General features: G+C 51.7%; 2 protein-coding genes across 9 annotated transcripts in view; one reads left to right on the top strand and one right to left on the bottom strand.

The window, feature by feature from the left end:
* The window catches only part of SF3B3 (splicing factor 3b subunit 3), a 33,470-nt gene extending 31,421 nt beyond the window's left edge, over positions 1-2,049 (top strand). For all 4 annotated transcript variants that reach the window (XM_081016878.1, XM_081016879.1, XM_081016880.1 and 1 more), the window contains exons 25-26: positions 706-810; positions 1,332-2,049. In XM_081016878.1, coding sequence (XP_080873004.1) covers positions 706-810; positions 1,332-1,472 — 246 coding nt within the window. In that variant the 3' untranslated portion in view covers positions 1,473-2,049. The remainder of the gene's footprint in view (positions 1-705; positions 811-1,331) is intronic.
* Positions 2,050-4,077: 2,028 nt separating this feature from the next.
* Positions 4,078-25,603, bottom strand: part of MTSS2 (MTSS I-BAR domain containing 2) — a 64,791-nt gene continuing 43,265 nt past the window's right edge. For 2 of the 5 annotated variants that reach the window (XM_081016887.1, XM_081016888.1), the window contains 9 exons: positions 24,158-24,315; positions 22,986-23,093; positions 22,054-22,151; positions 20,969-21,095; positions 12,704-12,778; positions 12,166-12,231; positions 10,708-10,884; positions 9,547-9,712; positions 4,078-8,851 (listed from right to left, as the gene is read on the bottom strand). In XM_081016887.1, coding sequence (XP_080873013.1) covers positions 8,088-8,851; positions 9,547-9,712; positions 10,708-10,884; positions 12,166-12,231; positions 12,704-12,778; positions 20,969-21,095; positions 22,054-22,151; positions 22,986-23,093; positions 24,158-24,315 — 1,739 coding nt within the window. In that variant the 3' untranslated portion in view covers positions 4,078-8,087. The remainder of the gene's footprint in view (positions 8,852-9,546; positions 9,713-10,707; positions 10,885-12,165; positions 12,232-12,703; positions 12,779-20,968; positions 21,096-22,053; positions 22,152-22,985; positions 23,094-24,157; positions 24,316-25,603) is intronic. The other 3 variants (XM_081016889.1, XM_081016891.1, XM_081016890.1) reach the window with 2 other exon arrangements.

The raw sequence follows: 25,603 nt of genomic DNA, 5'->3' as shown, positions 1-25,603 counted from the left end.
CACATACCGGAAGGGTGGAAGCTGAGTATAATTGCCCCAATATATAAAAAGGTTGATAAGAAAAATCCTGCCAGTTATAGACCCATTAGTTTGTTAGATGTAGCCTCTAAACTATATGCCAGGCTCCTTCTTGGGAGACTGGAAGAATGGGCAGATACAAATAAGGTGATATCTGAAGTCCAGGCAGGTTTCTAAAGAGGGAAATCCACATTGGACCAGTGCTTTGTGATGAACTTCCTGCTATGTATATACATCCTTCCCCAAAATGATGCATGCCTGCCTGCAGAGGACTCACTCTCTCTAGGACAGGGGTTAGCAACCTTTTTCAGCCGTGGGCTGGTTCACTATCCCTCAGACCATCTGGTGGGCTGGACTATATTTTGAAAAAAGGATATTGAATGAATTCCTATGCCCCACAAATAACCCAGAGAGGCATTTTAAATAAAAGCACACAGTCTACTCATGTAAAAACACACTGATTCCCAGACCGTCCGCGGACCGGATTTAGAAGGCAATTGGGCCGCATCCGGCCCCCGGGCCTTAGGTTGCCTACCCCTGCTCTAGGAAATTTGTTCAGGTGGTGTGTTGTCAACTAGTGTACCAATCACAGCCGCTCCTCTTCTCAATGCTGGCACTGGGTGTGGCCTGACACTGCTGCTTCCAGCTGTTTTCCTTTCCCTTTGATGGCGCTCTCTCTCTTTTCAGGATCATGACTTCTTCCAACACGTTGAGATGCATCTGAGGTCTGAACACCCTCCTCTCTGTGGACGAGACCACCTCAGCTTCCGCTCCTATTACTTCCCAGTGAAGGTAGGCTGAGTTTGTGGGTCTTCTACGTGTCCATCATATGCTAGTAAACACTTGAGCTCTGCTCATGGGTAAAAGTTGCCAATGTGAAGGCCAAATTTCCCCCTGCATTTTATGCTTTGGTCAGAGCATCTGCTTAGGTTGCTGGAATGGCTTTTCCAGGACAGGATTCTGCTTGCTAAGAAAGGTAATCAGCAATGGGGCATATATGTCTACGTGATTCTCTGACTTTTTCTTTTTCACCATCTGGGTGGTTTGTCTGAATGGACGTTTATCTTTTCCAAGTGATATGTATAGATTTCAAGCCCCCTCCCCGCGATTCCCTATTGCAGTTCTCCCTGGTGATGGTAGCATCCTGTTAGAACTGACCTAGGTATCAAGGTGGGTCTTCTTTTTTCTTGGGAAACCATAGCCTCTTTTTCTGTATGCTTTGGGTCTGCTTTCTGTGCTTGAGCCCATTCCCTCCTTCGTTCCGTGGGCTGCAGCTTCTAAAATAGCCCCCCACCCTTTCTTTCTCTTGCTAGAATGTCATTGATGGGGATCTGTGTGAGCAGTTCAACTCCATGGAGCCCAACAAGCAGAAGAACGTGTCTGAAGAGCTGGACAGGACCCCACCAGAGGTGTCCAAGAAGCTAGAGGACATCCGCACCCGCTATGCTTTCTGAGAGGCGCTTTTTCAGGGACGTGGCTGGGATTCCTGTTCCAAAGATGTTTTGAAGGGTATGAGCTTTTTTGGCCAGTTGCTCCCACTTTGGTACTCTTGTTTTCTTCCAGTGACTTGAAAGTCCAACCATGTCATCAACCTGTTCTGTCCATGCTGTTCCAGAAGTCAGTCAGGTTCTCCCAAGTGGCGAGGCCTCCCCTTTCAGGTGTGTTTCTGGCTCCACCCTTTTTACAGACAGTTTGGGTGCTGCACCCACTACCGACCTGCCCTTGGACAAGGCCCTGGTGCCCTTTCCTTGTCAAGTGAGCTAGCTAGATGAAGTCCGCTTTTCTGAGTTGGTAAGATATGAGCACAGGGACGTTAGGGCTCCTCCTCTTCCATTGGCCAGTGTCTGGGAAGCCTTGTGGGCGTGGCTGGTGTAATTTTTCCATCCTGCAGTTTTTATCTCTGTGTTTGTAAATAGAGTCTTGTACCAAGTTAGCTTTTTGTCTGCTGAAGAGATGGCCTGTGTGAATCTGGCCATAGATTTTTCTTTAATAAAACCCAGCATCTGGATTAAAGGTTGGCTGATAAACCTGTTTGGTGACTTCTCTCATGAATTTTACCTGTTCCTGGGAACATGAGCTAGGGAGGAGCTCTGCCAATGGCACATTAAATTCATGGGAGGATCAATCTTGTCATTCATTTTAAAATGATGCACTTCTTACCCTTTGGGCTGCAGAGGAAAGCCACGTTTCCCTGCACTTGCAGTGTCCAGTATTAGGCTCTGTATTTCTCTAGAGATCTTACTCTCCATTTACTCTGCTGTGGAAGACTTGTTCAGCCCTCTCAGCTGTCCTAAGGAGGTTTATACTTAAGTCCTGGAATTGTCTCCCAACCTACCCTAGCCTACCCCTTCAGAGAAGATAACATTGCTGTTATGTTTACTTTCCTCAAAAGCAAACCTTTTGCACTTGCTCCCTCGAAGCCATTCTTCGGGCTGCATTACATGTGAATGACAGATCTCTTTGTTCCTGTGGTGGGCTGACTACTTGTTTTAAATGTAATACAGGGGTTTGATTCATCCGAGTCAGCCTGGCCCAATAGTCAGGGATAATGGGAGCTGTAGCAAATATTTGGAGGGCACAGGTTCCTGACCTCTGGAGGACAGTGCAGGTGTCTATGGAACTTGTGACTGGCTGCAGCTCCTAAACACAGATACTTGCTTGAAGAGATACAAATGCCCTTCAGATATTATGGGGACCAGATGTTTAGTTCAAAATGTGCTGGCTGCTGAGAGACCAGTGTCTGGTTTTAATAGTCGTGAGCTCACCTTTAGTTGAGGTCCAGCTAGAAATACAGTGGAACTGGCAGTACAGCCCCTTGGTGGAATGGGCACTTGCCGGATCAGGCTACAGAGAACAGTATTTTATTTAAGCCCAAAGCCAGGTGATTTCAGATCTAGAATTGGGCCAGGCTTTCTGGGCCTCTTTCAAGACTTTCCTGGTGCTTCAGGTTGCTTTTGTTTCAAATGTCTTCGCTGAACAATTACTTTAAAGTGCTATTTCTCCTTCCATGTATGGATGTGGGAGTTGTGGATTGGATATCATCCATTTCAGAAGTAGAACTAAGCAAATTGTCTTGTCAGCTGAAAATCTCTATATTTCGGCTTTGGGTAGGCGCTGACATGCTGTGTCAAACTGCCACACTGGACCTTTTCTGACTCCAAGAAAAGGAGAGCCCATCAGAAGGGAGCCAGTAGCCAGTGAGGGATTGCGGAAAAGGGAGCAATCTGTGTCTGGTTGGGAAGTCTCTTGCCCTCTTAGACAAGGCCAGAGTGGAGCAGTGTGTAGCCTTTGAGGACTGCTGCTGCCCAGCTGCCTCACTAAGGTTGGGGCTGGTGGAGAGGCCTAACACAGCCCAGCCTTGAAATGGTTCAGTGATTAGGGGTGGGGATTGATGTGAAGGGCAACTGTCAGTGACAAAGACTGTGGTAAAGCTTGCTGTGGGGAAGAACTATCTTCTATGCTGCTATAGTGGAAGCTACAGAAATAATACCCCTCAGACTTCACCCCTGTTACTTCTCCACATACACAAGCAGGCACACTTGGATACTAAGCAGCTCTTCAGATTCTATGGGCATGGAAATGCTGGTTTCTTGCTACAAGGTGCTGGAATTATGCAAATGGCTGTGAGAAGAGGGAGGGTTGGGGATTGATGCACTGGCTGGAACTGAAATCAGCAACGCCCAGCTCCTTTCTCCTAGTCCAGGGGCTGCGGCTTTAGAGCAACAGCATTAGAAAAAGAAAGGCCCCAGAAGGCTAAAAAACAACAACACATGCTTTTTGCTTTCCATTTGAGAAGATACAGAGAGAGGCAGCTATTGATTGCTACCTCCACTGTTGGAGGCAGTGTGCTTCTGAATGCCAGTTGCTGGGAATCACATAAGGAGTTTCTATTGTGCTTTGCCCTTTGAGTTTCCTACAGGCATCTGGTTTGTCTCTGCCAGAGCGCGATGGGTCCTACAATCCAGCAGGCTCTTATGCTCATCTGAAATACACCTTAAGACATCTCTCTAAGAACCCCTACTAGGCTAGAACTATAGAAGCTGGTGCTTTGTTTTTAAAAAATACACTTACCTTTCCATTTCTGTAACCATAAATTCAGAATTGGAATGGCTGGGACAAATGTGTGTTAGCATTTGTGTTGTGATTCCAGGAGGGTTACAGGTAGGAAAACCACCTGTGGATGTTGTGTGCCTGGCCTGAAGAAACAACTGCTTTGTTCCTCTTATGCGTAGGAGAGTAAGAATGGGTGGGATGGGGTGGGAGGAACCAATTTGCGTTAATTACAGTACAACTTTTATTAATACTGGAATCTTCACAGTGCATTCGTTACTTGTAGCAGTGACTATTTTAAATGAAGGGAGAAGGGAAGGATAATTAACTTTAAGAATGAAAGAGGGCGGGTGGGTAAGGCCAGGGCTGCTAGCAAAAGGGGGGGTAGGGTAAATAAATTAGAAAAAAAGAACAAGTTAACAGCACCAGAATAGTTAACATCAGTTGAGAGAGACATTTTAAAGGGTTTTTTTTCCTCTGTACAAAAAAAATAAAAAATAAAAAGCAAAATGCAAACATTTCTCACGCATTGTCACTGTTGTCATTTCTGGCCATGACAGGGAGGAGGGGGGGCACCCACAGGAAGGTTGGTTGGTTAGAAACTAAACTGTTATTACTACGACAGTATAAGAGTTAAGGAGGCTACAACGTGACACCCACGCAAGCGCACATAAGACGTCTGGGCTGTGGGGAGGGTGGAGGGGACTGCTGTGGCTCTATGTACAACAACGACAACACCAGGCCCTGCTGTGCCTTGCAGGGGCTAAGGATGGGGAGACGGGGGGGATCCAGCAAGAGGGAGCAGGCGCAGTTGTGCTTTCTCAGAGGCTTCTAGGCTCCCCAGCCCTTGCAAGGGGCCTTGAGTTGGCTGCTTTGGCCACCTCGTGTATTCACCACCACTGTGCTTTGCTCGTGCCTCACCACACAACACAACACAACACTCAACGCTGTCCACAGCTGTGCTCTCTCTCTACTTTAGAAAGGGTTGTTGACCACCATGCTGCTGCTATGAGAAATGTGGTGGCATCTCTCTTGGAATAATTGTCACAAGCCCATCTTTCATTTTTTTCTTTGCATGGGTAAGCTCTGTACTCGAATGCCTGGCCAATCCAAAGACAAAGGAAGCCCCCTAATGTCTAGCATGGGCTCTGCCTCCCCCACTTTAGCAACCCCATATGTGCTACATCTGTGCTGTTCAGTGATCCTTGGATACTCGACAGTCCCAGGACAGAAAAGCAAGACATGCTCATTCTTGAGCCCAACAAACACAAAAGGTGGAGGTTATGCAGCAGGGGCCGTTTAATGGACCCTCATTTGTTGAGGAAGCTTGATCTGTAAAGCATGAGACTCTTAACCCAGGACCAGGCCCCATGTTGGACAAGATTTCTGCATTGCAGAGGGTTGGACTAGATGACCCTCATGGTTCCTTCCAACTCTACAATTCTCCGATTCTTTCCTAGTCAAGCACAGGGAAAGGCCTCTCCCTCTTTCTCCCTCATCTTAGACCACCTTAATTCCCAGCCACTGACTTTCCCCATCACTTTCTCTTTCTTTCAAGACTGTCCCCTTTCCCAACATCACTTTCCATTTGCCAACACAGCCGATTTCTAGACTTTCTGGGACAATATCAGGGTGAGCACAAGGTAGATTCAAGTCTCTTGCACTCTCCAGATCTGGGTATAAGCAGTTGTTAAAACAGTTGCATTACATAACTAATATAAATAAACTCAATGAATTTATCCAAACCCTTAACAAGTTGTTTCTGTGGGGCAGAATAGGCAGGTAAGTTCCAAATTTGGGGGGCAGGTGGAAGCAAGCAAAACAGCTTAAAAAGGTGATGGGCACAATTTGTATTCCTTCTGACTACCTGGCTTGCGTGCCCTAAGCTTCAGCCCTGCTGAACTCTTAACTCCCATCAGGCCCAGAAACCGGCCTAGCCCATGGTCAGCATTGATGGGAGTCTTAATAACATTGGAAGGTGAAAAGTTCTCCATCCCTGGCCTAAAACAGTGAGAAATGTGGATATTCTTACAGCAGCTGCATGGCCCAAGCTGGAGCTTCTGGCTGGGAGCTGCAATCCAACTCATGCTCCTTCAGCTCCAAGCACAGAGGAAGAAGCTGTGCTGAATATTCATCTGGTTATAAATCTGGAGGCCAAAACCAGAACAAGGGAGCTGGCCTGTTTCTGTAAATCTGCCCCCATTTTTAAAGCCTGCTTGTGGCAATTCTTTCCTCACTTTCTGCTGGGGCACTTTTTTATTATTAAATTACAGCAGTGGACTCTAATTTCAAGAGCAGGTCAGGGTGAATCGGGGAATCGTACCATGAATGGGATGTGCAGCAGCAACATCGCCAAAGGTAAACAAACCAATCGAGGGTTGGTTCAGCTATTTCCTTCTCTGCAGATATCTTTTTACCCCTTTCAAAGTATCCACCCAATACTGACAAAATGGGGCCCCTTTTGATGCTGTTAGAAGAGGCACCCTGCCACACACTCACAGGTTTAGTCATAACCATACCCATACCTGGCCAAAACCGGCTCACACTGGAAAAGGCAGAGGACACTGCCCCAGACCCAGTACTCCACCTAACACAGCCTTGCCTAACACTGCTTGGCAGCAGCCTCCCACAACAAAGATCTTTCCTACTCTTATCTGGAGATGCCAACAGTTGAACCTGGGACCTTCTGCATGCCAAGCAGGTGCTCTACCCCTCTGCTACAGCCTTTCCAGTGACACCAGAACCTGTGAGCATCAGTTTGACAACCTTTGGCCTTGCCAGATGGTTGTAGCAGAATTCAAGAGCAGACACCCTCGGTCTTTGCACACACCCTGGTTCCAAAACCCTCTAAGGCCCTCAGTTACCAAAGTCCTCCACTAACATCCACAAAAAGGCTTCTTTTGCCCCTATATCCACTTTAGCTACAGCTATTCCAGAGCAACAGCTGTCCACCTTCACCTTTCCATCACTGCCAATTCTGTTCCCTCCCACCCACCTTCAAGGGAGAACCATGGCCACTGCTCTTACCAAAAGGTTCAAGCCCGGTCCTGAAGTGGCACTGAGGGCAGGTCAACAGCAGCCCAACCCTTGGCCTCTCAGATTACAGAGCTCCTACCCCACTTGGGACGAGAGCACAATCCTCTTCCTGAATATAACCAACCTGCCCATTCCTCTCCCAGTAGAGCCATGGAGGAAAGAGAGGCCGATAAGTCTGTGGCTGTGACTCAGCCTCTTGTTGGGGGGGATTGGGCCCTCCTGCCTGGTGACATGCCTGCAGGTTGTCCACTCCCTGCCCCTTGCACCCTCTCCTCCAGCTGCGCATTTGGGATCCACCAGGGAACACGAGAGGCTTCCGGGATTGTTCACGGGGGTGTTAACTGCTGCTTGTAAAGTCTTTCTTGAAGTAGCTGATACAAACAGATGGCAAACAGAAAATAACTGGAAAGACAGACAAACAGACAGACAGACAGAGAGCTGTGAAGGAAGGATTCAGCACAGGACTAACAGTGCATTTTTTTGTCCGGAGGAGGTGGGTGCTCTCTAGGAATGGCAGCCTCCATTTCTTTGCCATGTGCAAGTGTGTCGGGGTGTGTGTGTAGTTTATACTAAGAACACTGTAGTTGCTAGATCCAGTTCAGGTTTTCACTCCTCCCTGACAATCATGGAGCAAGGGAATGGCCTCCCTCCTTGTGGCGGCAGCAGCAACCGGTCTCTCTGCAGGCCAGGATGAAGGAAGGTGCAGGAGGGGAAAGGAAACCTGGGCAGGGCAGCAGATGGAAAAACAATGTGTATAAAAGAGGCTCCAAAACCAGTTCAGTGCCAGGCTGTGCCTGTGCAGGTTTGTTAGCAAAGGCATATAGATTAGTCTCCTTTATATCTAGACTCTGACACGATCTCCATAAAGTGGCTTTGCCTTTTGTGGTTCGTTTACTTCTCTTCCATTTCCCCTGGTTTAGTCCTGACTCTGGTTGCTCTCCAGCCACAGGGTGGGCACTGAGCAGGCGCTGGGGAAGAGTCCATCACAAAAACCGGGGCGCCGACCTGTCATTGGTGATGGTCCTGCGAAGGCGCACCCCACGCCGGATGGCCACCAGCATGTCTTCCGCCGGAGGGTCGCTGGAGGCTGCCGGGGGAGGAGTGGGTGTCTCTTCCCCGGGACCGAGGGCAGAGACCCCCGTGGGGAAGGGAAACTGGCCCTCGCCAAGGGCATGGGCACTGGCCACCAGCTCCCCAATCTTCTCCACCAGGCTGTGCCGGTTGGCTGCCAGCTGCTGCTCCTCCTCCTCAGTGGAGAGGTGCTTCCCGGCGTACACAGAGATCTCCATCACGTTGCTGCCCCAGGCGGTGTTTGGCAGGCTCAGCCTCTTGGGTGAGGCTTTGGCGAAGTCCATGGCGCTTGGTGAGGCATCGTCAGTGTAGAACACACATTCCTCGCTGCCCACCCGGGTGGGGCCGGTGTACCCAGGGGAGTCAGGCACTGTTGGCGTCTTGACAGGGACGATGGGGGGTCTGATGGGAATGGGGCCGGCGTTGGAGAGGGTTCGGCGTACCGTGGGCTTGGTGGAAGGTGTGCGGCGGATGGTGGCCACCCCTGGCGTGGCACCGGTGGGCAGGGCAGTGCCGGTGGGCAGGCCAGCAGTAGAAGCAGGCCGCTTGGTCTGGATCATGCGCCGGTAATTCTGGGCAATGTTGCTGTTGCGAGGGATAGTCGAGGATTTGTCGAATTCGCTCTGGCTCTCCCCTTCCATGTCACCATTCACGGAATAGCAGTCGTAATCTGAGCCTGTGGAGGCGACAGATGGACAGAGTAGGTGTCAGCCTTCTCAGCTGGCAGGTGCAGCACAGCCAAGCAGCCACTGCTGCACCCCATGCACAACACTCTCCACTATATGAGATCTTTCATACGTATATATTTTGATTCCGTTAATATATATAACTTGTGCCTACAGTGGTGCCCCGCAAGACGAATGCCTCGCAAGACGGAAAACCCGCTAGACGAAAGGGTTTCCCGTTTTTCGATGCGCTTCGCAGGACGAATTTCCCTATGGGCTTGCTTCGCTAGACGAAAAAGTCTTGCGAGTCTTGAGATTTTTTTTCGCTCCCCCCCCCTTTTTCTAAGCCGCTAAGCTGCTAATAGCCTTTTAGCAGCTAATCCGATAAGCCGATAAGCCTTTAATAGCCACTAAACTGCTAATAGCGCTAATCCGCTAAGCCGCTAATAGGGTTGCTTCGCAAGACGAAAAAACCGCTAGACGAAGACACTCGCGGAACGGATTAATTTCGTCTTGCGAGGCACCACTGTATTTTAGTTGTAAGCTGCCTTGAATCCCATGGGTGGGGGGGAAGGCAAGATATAGATAAATATAATAACCATGTATGCCACCCTAAAAATATTTATCGTTAAACTGGGCAACCACATTAAGTAAAACGCCACCCCACCCCTCCCCAGGGTGCCAAGAAGCCCATTGGCAGAGATACCTTGCGAGGGGATGGTGTCCTCAGAGCAGGAAGGAGTGGTGGTTTGTGTGCTGTAGCCACTGGAGTACTGCAGGGAGTCCCGGCTACTCTTCTGGTGCTCAAGACTCAGGCCTCGGGTCAGCACCATGGCCAGGTCACTTGCGGCTGGGGACACTTCCTCCCCATGCTTATGGAGAAACAAAATGGGGTGGGGTGGGGAGTGAGAGGTGTGATGAGCTGGTCTCAAAGCAAATGGCACCCTGAGCTGTAGGAGATGATACCATGTGTGTGCCAGGGCCAGGCCACCTACACCCAAAGGTCAGAAAACATTAATGGGAAGCAAGTGGAGATGGGGAGATAGGAGAATGATCAAGTTATCTCATTCCCCAAAACTATGTTGGCCGTGAACACAACACCCCTAGTGGGCAAGCAGCTGGTGCCATGAGGGTGGTTAGCCTGGATCTCTCCCAGGCTAACATGCGTGCCCCAATTCCACATGCACCCCATGAGCCCCTCATCATTGCAGCTCTGCTCAAGACAGGATGTGCAAAGAATTCCCATTTCTTTTGTGTGCACTGGGGGGGGGGCTGAAGTGAGGGGGCTTTGTGGGGCAGAGGCAAGGTGGAAGTAAGAGGAGGAAAGTGGTGCCTAAAGGCAGTGGTCAGCCCTCCCTCTCTCCCTCCCATGGCTATTCCCCAGTGACTCACATACAGCAGCTGGCGAGAGTAGGCATCACGTCTGCCAGGGTCACTCAAGCAGGTCCCTCACCAAACATATGAAGTATAAGCAACAGACATGCATCATTCAATTCCTCCAGGGCTCCACAGCCCCATCAGGGCAAAGGGCTACACAGGAAGCTGCTGGCATGCGATGGCATGCTGGGGGTGGCAATTTTTCACAATTCATATGAGCAAAACCCATCAACTGCAAAACACTTCCCCGAGAGAACTTCCTCTGCTGCCCTGAAATTCCCTTCTGCACTCAGCTCAAGGATGCCATTTGCTATTTGGGTAAATCTTCTGGAACAAGACATGCAGAAGAGGCCCGGGTCTTCTCCTCCAGGGAGTTGCCTCTCTGCTAGCTAAGGTTTGGGACAAGTAAGTGCTCCAACACCTGGGTACCAAACCTATTCCAAGTTCCTGTCCCCCCGGTCTCCCATTTTGACCCTGAAGCTGGCTATACCTTGGCAGCAATGGAGGCCGGGGACATGCGGGGCCTGGAGCCTTCCTCCAAGCTGATTCCTGGGTATACCAGGCTGGTGGAGCCCAGCTCAGCTTCACGGAGATGCTCTACGCGGTCCTTCCTTCGCTGCAGTGTGCTTGCCACCGGCTGTTCATAGAGGCTAGCCTTGGACCAATCCTGCAAAATCCAAGAGGAGATGGGTAGGACGGCACAGCTGGGGCCCCAACATCAGGCACAGCAGTGCAAAGTCAGGTGGGTATGGAATAGGGCAGAAATGGGAGATGAGACTGGATGGAGAGGGATTGGGCAAGGGGGTGGGGAGAGAGGAATTGGCAAAAGGGCCACCCCAGGGCAAAGAGCAGGGGTTGTGGCAATCACAAAATGGCTCTGCCACCATTTTGCTCTGTTGGGCTGGTGACGGAGAAATCCCCTCTTGGCTTAAAAAGGGTTTCAACAAAGACAGGAAAGGTGGAGGCACCAGGCCAGGAGGGTGCCTGCTTCCTTTTAAAAGTGTGGGTTGCTTCCCCAAGAGCTTGAAGCAGCTGACAGTCATGATACCTCCAACAATATGTGTCCCCCATCCCACTGGAATCCCAATTCTCTCACTCTCCTCAAACACATTTTCTGGAAAAAGTCAGGTGAGTGCATCTTCCCTCTTACAGAAAGTGCTATATAAATACTGAGTGTTCAAAACACAGCACATTCAGTTCTGCACGATCCATACAGTGGTCCTGAAAGGCAGACTGCTGTCTAAAAGCACTCAGTGAGCTCATGGCTGATCTGAGAATGGAAGGACTTCCAGGCAGGGGCTGTTCTCAGCCCCCCCACACTACTTCACTCCACTCACACCAAACCCTACATGGTGTTTGTTTATGGGAAGCAGTTCCTGCCCCAACTCAGAGAGATGGCAGCACAGGGACATTACAGAGACTTGGGGGGGGGGGCAGGTGGGTCAGCTGAGGGGAAATAGTTCATATTCTGCCATCCCAAAGCTGTCCTGATGCAGGCTTCCTGTGTTCAGGAAGAAGGAAGCAGCACTTCCTGTTTCCAGAGCATTTTGATGTGCTCACAATGCCAGTGTGCAAGAGGAAAGAACGACTGCTTCAGACAGCCTGATGGGTTTGATCTGGGGCCACATGGGAGCCTTTGCTACCTGCACCTAAAAATGCTGGGGTGGGAGCCTGGCTGGGTTCAACCATTGAGCATATTAAATGATGCAGAAAAAACCCCAAACAGAACGGAACTTGTGCAGAGCAGAGGCTCTTGCTCTTGAGTGACCTCTGCAGCATCACCTCCATTGCTTTCCAGAGGGGAATCCCTAGGCTGCTGCTGGAAGATTAGGCTTGGAGCTACATGTTTCCAGAGCCAACAGAGCCACAGAAGGCTCCTGTTGCAGCTCTGGAGCAGCTGACTCCCCTGGTCAAGATCTCGGAAACGGACACACCACAATATACACACCAGGCTAAGGCTTCTTCTGGAGCTTCCTTCAGTCCTGGCCACATGAGCTACATTCAGGGGTTTCCACTGAAACACAGTAAGAAACCACGGTGAAGAGAACCCAGAGCACACGCATGACCGCTGCACACCCAGCCAACCTGCAGGGGGTGGGAAGGGGGCGGCCCGTGGCAACCGGCTGGGCAGAGCTGCAGAGGAAGCCAGAATCACACCGGAATCATCAAGCCAGGACCAAAAAAACAACAACCATCAAAAAGCCAAGAGCCAAAAGCCAGCCAACAAGGTGGGACCGGGAACAGAAATGGTGGAGGAAGAAGAGGAGAGGGAGACGGCAACCAGAGGAGCAGGAGGAGGTGTCCATTTCCCCAAAGGTTTGTGACATGCTAAAGCCCTGCAGTGCATCAGCCACTGGGTGGGGTGCGTATCCCTGGATCCTGGGTGTGTGATGGGTGGGTTGGTGGGTGGGTGGGAAGGATGTTGCCGATTTGCGCGTCACCTTCCGGCCGCCTGACCATGCCCCGGGGGCAGAGCTAGAACTGACCGAGGTCGGGGAGTTGCATTCGCTAACAGACTGGCAGGTTTCTGAGGCCTCGGACGATGCGGAGCTGGAGGACTTCTGCCATGCCCAAAGTCCAAAGGTCAGCAGGAGCAAAACAGACATATGGGAGAGAAGGGAGAGAAGAGACCTGGTTAAGCAGCTGGTGGAGGGAAAGCAGCAGGCAGAGAGAGAGAGAGAGAGAGAGAGAGAGAGAGAGAGACCCGAGGAGGCAGATGCAAGCGCAGGGCAGCCAGCCTTGACACTCAAGAGCCAGGTGTTAGATCACAGCAGGCAGTGCAAGCACCGGAGGAGCCACACACGCTCACGGGAAGCCCATGAGAGGCCTCACATGGATTTTGCACAGGCACTTCCAGGCCCTCTGCAATAACTCTTCAGCAGGGGAAGCGATGAGGAAGGAGCTGGGAGGAAGGAAGGCCGCCTTCCTCTGCAAGGGCAAGAGGAAAGGGCCAGCTGCAGGAAGCAGAGAGGCAGGAGGGGAAAGCCTCCTCTCGCCCAGGGTGTGGAAACAAGGCACACAGGAGGCCAGAGGGACGTCCCAAGCTTCCTGCACCTTCCTCACAGGTGCACACTCGGCAGCTGCCCTCTTCCTGCCCGCAGGCCAGCCATTCTGCTTGCACCTCCATGAGACACTTTACAAAAACACAACATTATTCATAAATATCTTAACTTGCTTTTCTTGGAGTCGCCCTCGGCTCAGGGTAGCTTGATAAACCTTTGCTCTGCAAGTCTTGGATAAAATCCCTCTGGACCATCTGTTGCAGAAGCCCCAGAGAAAGAGCTGCTGGCTCTTTACACTTAAAAGAAATGGGGACGTGAGAACCTTTGAGTGGCTGTAACCCTTCACGGCTGTGGGATTCAGAAATCCATGCTTTAGTGCCACCTTCACAGGCCTGGAGCCCTCCAGATGTTCTGGGCTCTTAATTCACACTGGAATGGCCACACTGGGCCAGGCATCTTAATAGGCAGCAGGCTGGCAAAAGCTACTTGAGTGGGTGGGGGGATTGTTACATTCCCTGCAGCACTAAGCCCCTTCCCCAGTCACAGAGAAGCCATTATGTGCACCTGGCTATTCAGCTGGATGGATGAGAGAGATTTTTTTTCCCTTCAAGGGAAGCTCCGAGCTGCAGGTCCCCCAAATCTGAAGCCTTGACACCTATTGTCAGGGGTTCAGGAGCAGAGGCAAGGGCAAGGGAGGAAACAGAGAGCGAGGGAGAGGAGGCAGAAGAAAAGATGAGTGATGACGACGACCCGAGATCTCCGAGTCTTTCCAGTGAATCAGAAGATTCACAGAAAGGAGCACCAGTGGCCAGGGCAAGGGGGGAGCCTAGGGGGACACCCCAGGAAGATAGAGCCAGAGGGGACTCAGAGGGGAGCAGTTGGAAATCAGGACCAGCGTCACCGCCAGAGAGCAGGGAAGAGGAAGGGCGCCAGGGATCAAGCGCTGGCAGCTCACAACAGGGGGGAGGGCACGAGTCAGGAGTGGCCACACCTCCATCGGGGAGCGAAGAAACGGTCAGACGGAAGGTGGAAGGTTGGGCGCGCGTGCCAAGTTCAAATGCACAGGAAGGTGGCGCAGTAGGCAGCCCGGAAAGGGAGCCAGGTCCTAAAGCCCGCCGAAAGGAGGGAGAAGAGTCAGGGGGGTCAGCGTCAGCGTCAGAGGAATCCCGGAAGGAAGAGACCCCGGGGGGCAGAGGGACCCAGAGAAGAACAGTCAGGCGGAAAAGGTGGAGCAAGGCTAGGATATTAAGTTGGTGTACAAGGGGCGGAGACTCAGATGGAGCTTCGCCGATCTAACCATTAGACGTAGGGTTGCACGCAGCAGCTTGAGAATGGAAACTGTAACTCAATAAAGACTTTTATTTAATGATCGCTGGCTAGCGTGATCCTCTGTGAGCTAGGATCTGGAAGCAGCTCTGACAGTAAGCTCCATCTCCAGATTGTGGGCATCTACGTCCTCGCGGAGAGGAGAGAAAGCGGGTGCCTACTAGCGAGCTCACGAACGGCAGACAACATGACGGCCGAACAGCAGATAGTGGAACTCAGAGAAGCAGTGACACGACTGAATGCCGAGGCTCTTGCATCCAGGAAGAGAGAGGAGGACGCAGCTGCCGCCTACAGGGATCTCCAGGTCAGGTTGGAAGTGCTTACGAAGCAAGGGCAACTGACACCCAAACCGGAGGGGATTGGGTTGGGGAGACGAACAGGCGGTCTGGTCTCTCACTTCGATGGGAATTTGCAACAGTACCCCAACTTTAGAGCAGATGTAATGTGTGCACTGCAACTGCTGAACAAAGACTTTAGAGATGAGCAAGAGAAGGTGGGATTCATCATGTCCCATTTGCATGGAGATGCTAAAGCATGGCTGCGCAATTTGTGGAGAGATAAGGATCCGGCGCTCCAAAATGCGGATGCCTTTATTAAAGCGATGGATGGGTGCTTTTTATCAAGCATTGACGTGGATCTTGCTCGGCAGGAGATACATGGACTGAAGCAAGGGAGGGCCAGCGTAAGGCAGTACCATGCCCGCTTTTTCGCTTTGGTCAGTGCCCTGGAATGGGACAGAGATTCGGCTCCTGTAAGAGACCTGTTTTGGGAGGGATTGCACGGCTCGGTTAAAGATGAAATTGCGAGGGGGGAGAGACCCCGGACCACGCAGGAGATCGTTCAGAGGGCGCTGGCGGTGGGGGTGCGGCTGGAAGGATGTCCGTGGAGCAGGGACGAAGGGCGTGGAGGGCGCGAACCAGCCAGGGGCTCCTCCTTCCTTCCCAGAGAAGCAGCGCGTGCGCAATCCACGCCTCCGCCAGGAGGAGGAGCGGAACCTATGGAGGTTGGGGGTGCAAGGGCTCAGTCAGCAGCCAGAGCCCTAGCACCGGCAGCAGTGAAAGCGAAGCCTCCTAGAGGGAACAGGAAGTGTTACATCTGCGATGATCCACAGCATATGGCGAAAGAGTGTCCCCAGAGGCTCCACAAGCACACTGCAGCCTCAGCAATGGTAACTGCAGCAACGCAGCAAGGACAACCACAGCAGGGAAACGAAGGAGTCTGGTTGGAGGAAGAGGCACTGGGGCCCAGCCAGACGTGTCAGTGAAGCAGTCCCCAGAAATTTTACAGCCCATGGACCCCCTCCCGCCCAAACCGGTAGTGAGGCTCACCGCGTCGCTCCAGCTGCCCAATGGAATCACCATGGACGTGCCAATCACCATTGACTCCGGAAGCAATGCGGACTTTATAGGGCAGGACTTTGTCGACCGGCACGCTATACAGTTGCTGCCTGCCACGCTGCCCCTGCAGGTTGTCACGGTGGATGGCAGGGAGCTGCTAGGGGGGCAAGTGGTGAAGCAGACGCCACCAATGGTGATGCGACTTGGGAATCACAGGGAAATCATCAGCTTCAATGTCACTCAACTATCGGACACGCCCATTGTATTGGGCATGAGTTGGCTGGACAAGCACAGCCCGACGCTGGCTTGGTACCAGAGGCAGCTGACCTTCGGCTCTTCCTTTTGCGCTGAACACTGCATCGTGCCCAGGCAGGAAGGAGGGGAAGAGGAGTCACAGCTGCAGCTAGGCACGCTGCAAGCGGTTCCCCACAAGTACGCAGAATTTTTGGAGGTTTTCTGCGAGAAAGAGGCAGACAGGCTACCCCCCCACAGACCATATGACTGCAAAATTGACCTGCTGCCGGGGGCAGGTTTGCCCAAAGGGAAGCTGTATTCCATGTCTGAGGACGAACTGCAGGAACTCAAAGAGTTCATAGATCATAATTTGAAGCGCGGTTTCATCCGAGAGTCCAAGGCAGCGGGGGGCAGTCCGGTATTCTTTGTTAAGAAGCGGGACACGCCCCAAAAAAGACTTGTAGTGGACTTTCGCATCTTGAACAGTGTGACCAAGCCATCGGACTTCCCCATGCCCCGAATCGACGACCTCCTCGCAAAGGTACGGAAGGGCAGAGTGTTCACCAAGTTGGACCTGCGAGGGGCATACAACCTCATTCGCATGCGGGAGGGAGATGAGTGGAAGACAGCCATGTTCACGCCTCTGGGCACCTACGAATATAGAGTTATGCCTTTTGGATTGCAAAATGGCTCCCACGTTTTTCAAGCTTTCATGCATCACGTGTTGGCGGGGCTCCTCTACAAGACGTGCGTCTGTTTCTTGGATGACATCCTGATCTTTTCGGAATCGCAGCAGGAGCATGACAGACACGTCAAGGAAGTGCTGAGCAGGCTACAGCAACATAGGCTTTACGCCAAGCTGGAGAAGTGCCAATTCGACGTGACCGAGGTGGATTTCCTGGGCTACAAGTTGTCTGATAAAGGGCTCGCCATGGACAGCGCCAAGGTCCGAGCAGTGTTGGATTGGAAAAGCCCACGCAACCGGAAGGAGGTCCAACGGTTTGTCGGCTTCGCGAACTTCTATCGCAAGTTTATCAAAGGCTTTGCGATGCAGACAGCGGCCATCACGGACACGCTCAGCTCCAAGAAAAAGAAGTTCATCTGGACAGAGCAGGCGGAGCAGTCCTTTCAGGCACTCAAGCGTCTCTTCGCGTCGGAAGAGCAGCTGCTTCATGTCAACCCCAGCAGGCCGATGAGGGTGGAGACAGACGCTTCGGACAGAGCCGTGGGAGCAGTCCTGCTGCAGAAAGACCCGCAGGGGGTTTGGAGGCCGGGAGCGTTTTACTCAAGGAAGCTCAGCAAGTCCGAACAGAACTACACCATCTGGGACAGGGAGTTGCTGGCCATTCATGCAGCGTTCAAAGCGTGGAGGCACTTCCTGATCGGCGCCAAGCACACGGTGCAGGTCTGCACGGACCACAAGAATCTAGAGCACTGGCGCACGGCACAGTTCCTGAACCAGAGGCAGATACGTTGGGCTGAGTTCTTTGCGAATTTCGACTTCCGAATAGAGTATGTCCCGGGGGACACCAACATCATGGCGGATGCTCTCTCCCGTAAGCCACAGTATCTGGAGGAGGCAACGCCAGCGGCCGCCATGCACATCTTCGCACCGACAGTGTGGGCGTGCGCGGCGGCGACAGTTGACCTGGATGCGGTGCGACGAGCGTTGCAGGATGACTCCTTCGCGCAAGCAAAGATGGCAGAGGTGCACAGGGGCACGGCAGCGACCGACGAGTTCCAGCTGCGAGATGGTTTGCTCATCCGTAAAGGGGCCATCTACGTGCCGGGAGACGAACTTCGCGCCAAGGTACTGCAGCAGCTGCACGACGCGCCCACTGCCGGGCACTTTGGCAAGGAGAAGACGGTGGAATTAGTAGCCAGAGACTTCTGGTGGCCCGGAATGAGAGGGGAAGTCGCGGACTACGTGGCGAGGTGTGACACCTGCCAGAGGTCCAAACCAGTGCACAGACCGCCGGCCGGACTGCTGGAACCGCTGCAAACTCCGTTCGAGCCATGGGAGAGAGTGGCCCTGGACTTTGTCACGGATCTGCCCAGCTCGAGGGGCAAGACGGCTGTGCTGGTGGTGGTGGATTTGTTCTCCAAGATGGCACATTTCATTCCGTGTGCGAAGGTGGCCACGGCGGAACAAACCGCCAAACTGTTCATAGACCACGTGTTCAAGGTTCACGGTCTGCCGCGGTCTATTCTGTCCGACCGAGGGCGACAGTTCATCTCAAACTTCTGGCAGAGGCTGATGGGCTTCCTGAACGTCAAGATCAACCTGGCGTCGGCTAGACACCCGCAGACCAACGGGCAAGCGGAGCGGGTCAATGCCATCATGCAGCAGTACCTGAGATGTTATGCGAATCAACAGCCTGCGACGTGGGTGGATTACCTGCCTCTCGCCGAGTTCGCCTACAACAACACGAAGCACGTGTCCACGGGGGTCACGCCGTTCTTCGCCAACAACGGGAGGCACCCTAGAACCTTCCCGGGACTGGAAAGAATGGGGGAGGGGGAGCCGCAGACAGCAGATGCGTTCGCGTCGGAGTTGCAGGAGGTACACGATCAGCTGCGGCGGCACCTGGAGCTGGCTAAACACGCATACAAGGTACAAGCGGACAAACACAGAAGGGTTGGCGAAGAGATCCATGTGGGAGACTGGGTCTGGTTAGCAGCCCACGCAGTGCCGGCCAGGTCGTTGGCGAAGAAGAAACTAGGGCATAAACAACTGGGGCCCTACCAAGTCGACGAACAGGTCAACCCGGTGGCTTTCAGGCTGGCTCTTCCGGAGGGTTCCAGAATGCATCCGGTGTTCCACAGATCGGTGCTCACTCCCTACAAGGCACCTCACAGGTTTCAGGAACCAGGAACGGCACCGGGTCCGCTCCGAGAGAGAACCGGGCAAGGGGGAGTGGCACAGGAGGAGCGCATCAACGAAGTCACGGAGATTTTGGACTCCAGATGGGGGGAAGAGGGGGTAGAATACCTTCTCGCCAAGGAGGGCACCCCGGCCAGTGCCAACAGCTGGGTGCCGGGCTACGCTTTAGACGAACCTCTGCTCAAAGAAGAGTTTCATGCCCTCTTCCCACATAGGCCAATGCCAGCAGACTTTTTCGACGACTGGCTTTTCACGCCCACGCTTTCAGCCAGCACGTTCCGGGGGTTCGACTCGGACGAGGAACCGACACGAGACGCCCGTTCCCCAGAGGGGTCACCCTCGGGATCTGCTTCAGAACCCTCGTATTGGTGGGATGATCGACCAGAGGAGCAGTTCCGCAGAAGGTGGCTGGAGGGTCCAGGACGAGCAACGTCTCCAGAAGGCAACGAGGGAGAGACGGACATGGACGTTTTCGGGGACGACCCGGGTTTCGAGCACGGCGGCACAGAGATGGAAGCGGAGGTGACCGTCGTCAACGAGAGCAGGGAGGAAGAACCGGAAGACTTCGGAAGGCGGCCCGCCACGGGAAGCGAACTGTATCCGACATTCGTCCCCCTGACACGGCAGCACCCAGATCCCGCACCGGAAGGAGGGGAGGGGGGAAGAGGGGGCTTCGAGGGGGGGATGGATGTCAGGGGTTCAGGAGCAGAGGCAAGGGCAAGGGAGGAAACAGAGAGCGAGGGAGAGGAGGCAGAAGAAAAGATGAGTGATGACGACGACCCGAGATCTCCGAGTCTTTCCAGTGAATCAGAAGATTCACAGAAAGGAGCACCAGTGGCCAGGGCAAGGGGGGAGCCTAGGGGGACACCCCAGGAAGATAGAGCCAGAGGGGACTCAGAGGGGAGCAGTTGGAAATCAGGACCAGCGTCACCGCCAGAGAGCAGGGAAGAGGAAGGGCGCCAGGGATCAAGCGCTGGCAGCTCACAACAGGGGGGAGGGCACGAGTCAGGAGTGGCCACACCTCCATCGGGGAGCGAAGAAACGGTCAGACGGAAGGTGGAAGGTTGGGCGCGCGTGCCAAGTTCAAATGCACAGGAAGGTGGCGCAGTAGGCAGCCCGGAAAGGGAGCCAGGTCCTAAAGCCCGCCGAAAGGAGGGAGAAGAGTCAGGGGGGTCAGCGTCAGCGTCAGAGGAATCCCGGAAGGAAGAGACCCCGGGGGGCAGAGGGACCCAGAGAAGAACAGTCAGGCGGAAAAGGTGGAGCAAGGCTAGGATATTAAGTTGGTGTACAAGGGGCGGAGACTCAGATGGAGCTTCGCCGATCTAACCATTAGACGTAGGGTTGCACGCAGCAGCTTGAGAATGGAAACTGTAACTCAATAAAGACTTTTATTTAATGATCGCTGGCTAGCGTGATCCTCTGTGAGCTAGGATCTGGAAGCAGCTCTGACACCTATGTAGGAGTTCTTCATCACCCCTGGAGAGCTGAGGCTGTCAGTTCCTCGGGCTCAACAACCACCGGGTGGCCAAGGAGAGAAGCAGGCTTCTTTTCCTCACAGATTTCTGGGCCTACTCCCTTCCCAGGCAAAAAAGAGACATGGCTGCCAACACCTCACCTGGAGCCAGCTAAAATGGGGACTGGCACACCCATCCGTTCCACAGCCCATGTAGTGCTGGGAACTTACCCCACCTAAATAGTCAGCCAGCCTGGTTTATAAAAAGGAAGGACCGAGGGCAGAGGAATCTGATTAAACTGGAGGGGTGGGGGATGGCAGCTCATTCAAGGGGCCTGTCACCTGTCCTATGGCCACCAGCACCCTTGACTTCCCCTAAGAGGCTGCGCATGCACAACCAGATTGGGCTTGCCTGCAGCAGAGTAACAGCAAGAAGAGTGTTGATAGTTGCCATGTTTGCCCAGGGCTTCCCCTTTACATTCTGTGGCCTTTGGTGGCTGCCCCGCTGAGCTTACCTGACTGGTGAGGTCCGAGGGCATTGGCGAAGGTGGCTTGGAGAACATGGCGTCCTGGGAGATGAAGCCAGAGTCATGCGATGAGACGCTGGAGAGGCGGGTGTTGGCATTGACGGGCTGTGCCAGGCTGCGGTAGCGACATATGGAAGTTGGTGAGTATGTTTGAGAACCCGTGAGCCACAGGGGGCCACCCTGAGCACTGCTAGCGCCGCTAAAGGGTAGCAGGATGAGACGGCATGGTGGGCAGGAGGGGGGCAGGACGAGGCGCGCAGGAGAGACAAAGCGCATCATCAAAGCGCATCATCAAAGCGCATTGATGGGGTAGGAGTGAGAATAGCAGGGGGTGCAAAGGAAGGAAGAGAGAGTTTTGTTTTCATTTATTAAAAAAACAAAAACCCAGTCCAACCCACACAAACTGAGGAATTAAGTGGCATTACAGACAGGAAAGGAGCATATGGGGGAAAGTGACACATTCTTCTCTCCCAGCTAAGAGACAGAAGTGGTGCTGAGGGCCTGACAATGATCACACACACACACACACACACACACACACACACATATACACACACACAATCCCAGGGTGTTTCTGCACTAGGCCCACTGCTCTGGAAGTGCCATGTTCCCCCACTTCTTAGTCCACATGGCATGCCAGAGTTTCCTGAGGGAGCCCGAGACACAGTCGCAGCATGAGCAGGCAACATGTGCTTAAAGCACCTCTGGGCTCCTGTGCCTTTAAACATGTCTCCTTTGCAAGTTCAGGTGACTGACTCCATTGCTTCCTGTTGATCCAAGCTAGGGGACTGTTGATCAACAGAGCTTTGAATTGCTAGTTTCTCTTCCCACAGGGATGGGGAGAGGTTTGCATTAGTTATTTGAACTTGGGATTTTTTTAACAAAATACCACAAAAAGAACTATTAAAAAAAGAAAAGAGTCACTCAAGAATTATAGCACCTCACTTGCTACCTCCGTGGGATCCTACAAGTGGCGACAGGCCCACTTAGAGAAAGGCAGGTCATGCTATGCTCCTCTTGGCAGTCATGCCCTTGAGCTGGGAGATTCCTCCAGCTGCGCCAAACACACCTACCTGCACATGCTGGATTTGCGGGACCCAGAGCTGCTGGGAGAGGACGGCGGGGTCTGGTAAGACCAGCTATAATCAGAGCCCTTCAAATCTTTGATCACCTGCAAAATATTTGGCATTAAAAGGTAGCTTCATGACACTTCTCAGGGTGCAAAACGTTCTTCCAATTGTGTCTCATTTGTCATCCCAATTAGAGCAGAGTCCAGGGGGTTACTCTGCTTTCTCAGAAAAGGAGGACATGTCACCAGTGGCCACTCAACAATCCCACACAGGCAGGCACACATTCTGACAATGCCCCATTAAGACCACCTTTAGCTGCCTCGAGACCACTGGTCCATCTAACCACTTCAATTCCACCTTATAAGCCTGCACTTCTTTTCTTTGTTTAATTCTCAAAAGACATATGTTTGCACATAAGGCCCATAAGTCATTACTGGGTTTGGCTAAGCTCCTGTATCCATCACTGTGGGTGTGAAGGAATAATGAGTTTCCGTTATATAAAGGTATTTTGAACCTAGCAAGTATTTTCCAATTCCTTCCTTTCGGATTACCTCCTCCCCGGTTTCAGTTAGAGACTCTGCCACTGCTAGAAGTTTGATGCTGGGCTATCTGGGCACCTGTCACAATTAAATTCTGAAAGCTGGAGCTTGGGCTGGACTAGTTCCATATTTCCCAAACTGCATGATGCAATAAATTAACTGAGAATTTAATCAAGGGCCTTCTAGGATTTGTTCTGATTTAGGGAAGCTGCTACTCTGTTCTCATTATTGTCGCTTTTAAATTGTTAATGTTTTATCTTTTGTACTGGAAGCCACTCTGAGAATTTGACTTGAAGAATCACATACAGATTTGGTATATAAATTCAAATAACCCCCACATAGCTACACATCCTTTTCTAAAACCTCCCCAGCACTCCATCCTTTTGGTTCTCCCACCTGTTCACTGGCTGATGGCAATTTGTGGGGGTCAGCTGTCAGGACCACCAGGTCGTCAATGATGCCCTGCAGGTGGGTGATCTCTCCCAGCATGGTGATCTCTCCATTCTGCAAAAGAGACAAGAGGAGAGAATCGGGCATTTGCCGCGTTTGGGAGAAAGACAACTCAATATTCCTGCATTGCAGTGGGCTGGACTAGAGGGCCTTGTGGTCCCTTCCGATTCTATGATAAGTATCCTTGCATCACAAATGGACCCTTTGCAAGTCCTGGTTCTGTCTGATGAAGGTTATGTGGGTTAACCTGGGCAGGGCCCAGCCATATGGTTCCCTAGCCTTGGAGATAGAAGTATGGATTTTTGGATGAAGAGCCAAAGGCAACTTAGCAGTTCAGCCTGGGAGATACTACCACAAGCACAGCCCACCTCTGGGGCTGATGGGAGTTGTAGTCCAAAATAACTAGAAGGCACCAGGTTGAGAAAGGCTGATCTAATATGTAGTCGTCAAGAACCACATACACGACCCTGAGCTCCTGGGAGGAAAAGATGAGGTATAAATGCAATAAATAAATAAATCAGCAGCATCTCAAGGGAAGGGCTTGACCAAAGTTTCATTAATTGTTGGCGCACACAGCCTCCTTAACCTTAACTTAGCAAGCCCACCTAAATCCACAATAGGACTGGCTCCCATGCACAGGGCTGAAGCCTTGGAAAGGAATGGATAGATAAAGACAGGATGTAGATTACCCATATGAACGGGGCAAGTCCTTTTAAAGCATTGCTTCAGGTGGGAGCAGAGGTGTGTGCAGGTGTGTGACAGACAGTGTTGGGTGCAATGCAACCCTGTTGACACCCCATAGCTCAGAGTAAGTCTAGGAGGAGCCGGAGTTTGTTTTTCTCCGCAAGTTGCCTAAATTTGCATCTATATGTATAAATCACCACATACAAAATTGAGGCACATTTTTCTCCAATGGGCCCGTGCACCAAATATTTTAAGTCCCTACCAATACCCAAGATGTATACTGTCACTATGGGAGGGGTGGTGGTGGCTGCCAGAATTTTGTTTGCAAATTAAAATACACTATAAGTAAGGGACTTGTTTTCTCAGTTTACTCAACCCATGAAACAAATGTGGGCAGCTGAATATTGGGTAAGGTAGGGGTGGGGGGCACCTACCACCACAGGTTGCAAATAAGCGATGAAGGTGCAGAACCGCCCTCGCTCCTCAATGAGTGCCTTGCGGACAGCCTGTTTCTCCGTTTCTTCCAAAAGAAGGTACATGTCATTGACATCTTGGAGTGCATTGTCCAGTTGAGGCTGCAGGTCCCCTTTACCTGCAAGAAGGACAGGGAGACAGAGACATCACCTCCTCTTCACCCACCAGCCCCCAGGTCCAGCCTCAAAGCTCTGGCCTACTTCTGGAGGTAGCCCCTAAACAGATGTGGCGTCTCAAATCTGTATATTTCCTGACTATGGTGAAACTGGGTAACCTAAACTGGAGCACTGAGAGGTCCTCTAGGTAGAGAAAATGCCAGTCTAGAAACAAGCAAACCTTCCTAGATTTTACTGCTGCAAGTGATGTCTCCCGATATCTTCAGTGACTGGTGGTCTCTGCTGAATAAACACTACCTGGCCATAGAGCAGACTCCAACCTGGTGTCACAGATTTCTATCAAAGAGCCTGTCATGTCCTCAATAAACGGCAATTCCTCATCTTCTATTGCTCAGACACGAAATTAAATTCTGTTTAAACCAGTTTGTTTATAGCATAATGCAACCGTATCCAGACTTACTGAATAGCTCCCAAGAACCAAAAGCAACCATTTTGTGAGTCCTCTGACCTGTACGAGAGAAGTTTAAAATACTCAGAAGGTTGTGAAGAAACACACCCAAGTTGGTTTGCCAAATGCTATGAGGGGCTATTTTTTGTTCAATCTACAAGCTATTTTTGGAGCCTTTTTGCCTGAAGAGCAGGTTAAATGACTTTTTAAATAAGTAAACACTGGTCTTTGACGCTGTTGTCCAGGATTTGTCATTCTGATGAACTATGATGTTGGCTCTGAAGCTCTCAGTCCCTATTGTTATGATAGAGGGAAGCTCAGTTTCATGCTTGCTTAATTTTTATGGATGTTCACATGTGATAAAATTGATGATTTCAGACAAGTAGCACCATGATTGCATATATTGCAAAGGTCTATAAAAGTGTGAGGGCCACTGTTAATATCTGTGGCCGGCCCTCCAGGAGCCACTGAGCCTACATCAGCCCTGGTGACATTTCTGTCCATGTCTGCATTCCGAAAGCAGTGATATTGGCCAGATATGTCATATCACTGGTCACTGTGGAAAGCAACAAACTGTATTTATGTCTTTTCTGGTCTGCATGTTGTGCACTGAATGCCTTATACTTTGTATACCACTTTGGAATTTTTAGATATTAAGCAGCTTACAAGTAATTTAAACTCAATCTATCAATAATAACTACATTTGTAAACAGGGCTAAGCCAAAACCTTCATTGTTTTTCAGGATCATCTTCCGCATAACTTAACATGCCCACCATGCTATTTCAAGATTGCTTGCAATAATGCCCCCCCCTTCTCTTTGTACTGCCCTTCCCTGCCTACT

The sequence above is a fragment of the Podarcis pityusensis genome (assembly GCF_964106645.2).
Source record: "Podarcis pityusensis genome assembly, chromosome: 8".
In the NCBI taxonomy this organism is placed as follows: domain Eukaryota; kingdom Metazoa; phylum Chordata; class Lepidosauria; order Squamata; family Lacertidae; genus Podarcis; species Podarcis pityusensis.
The sequence above is the reverse complement of the archived record's forward strand: the minus strand, read 5'-3'. Positions and strand labels throughout refer to the sequence as shown.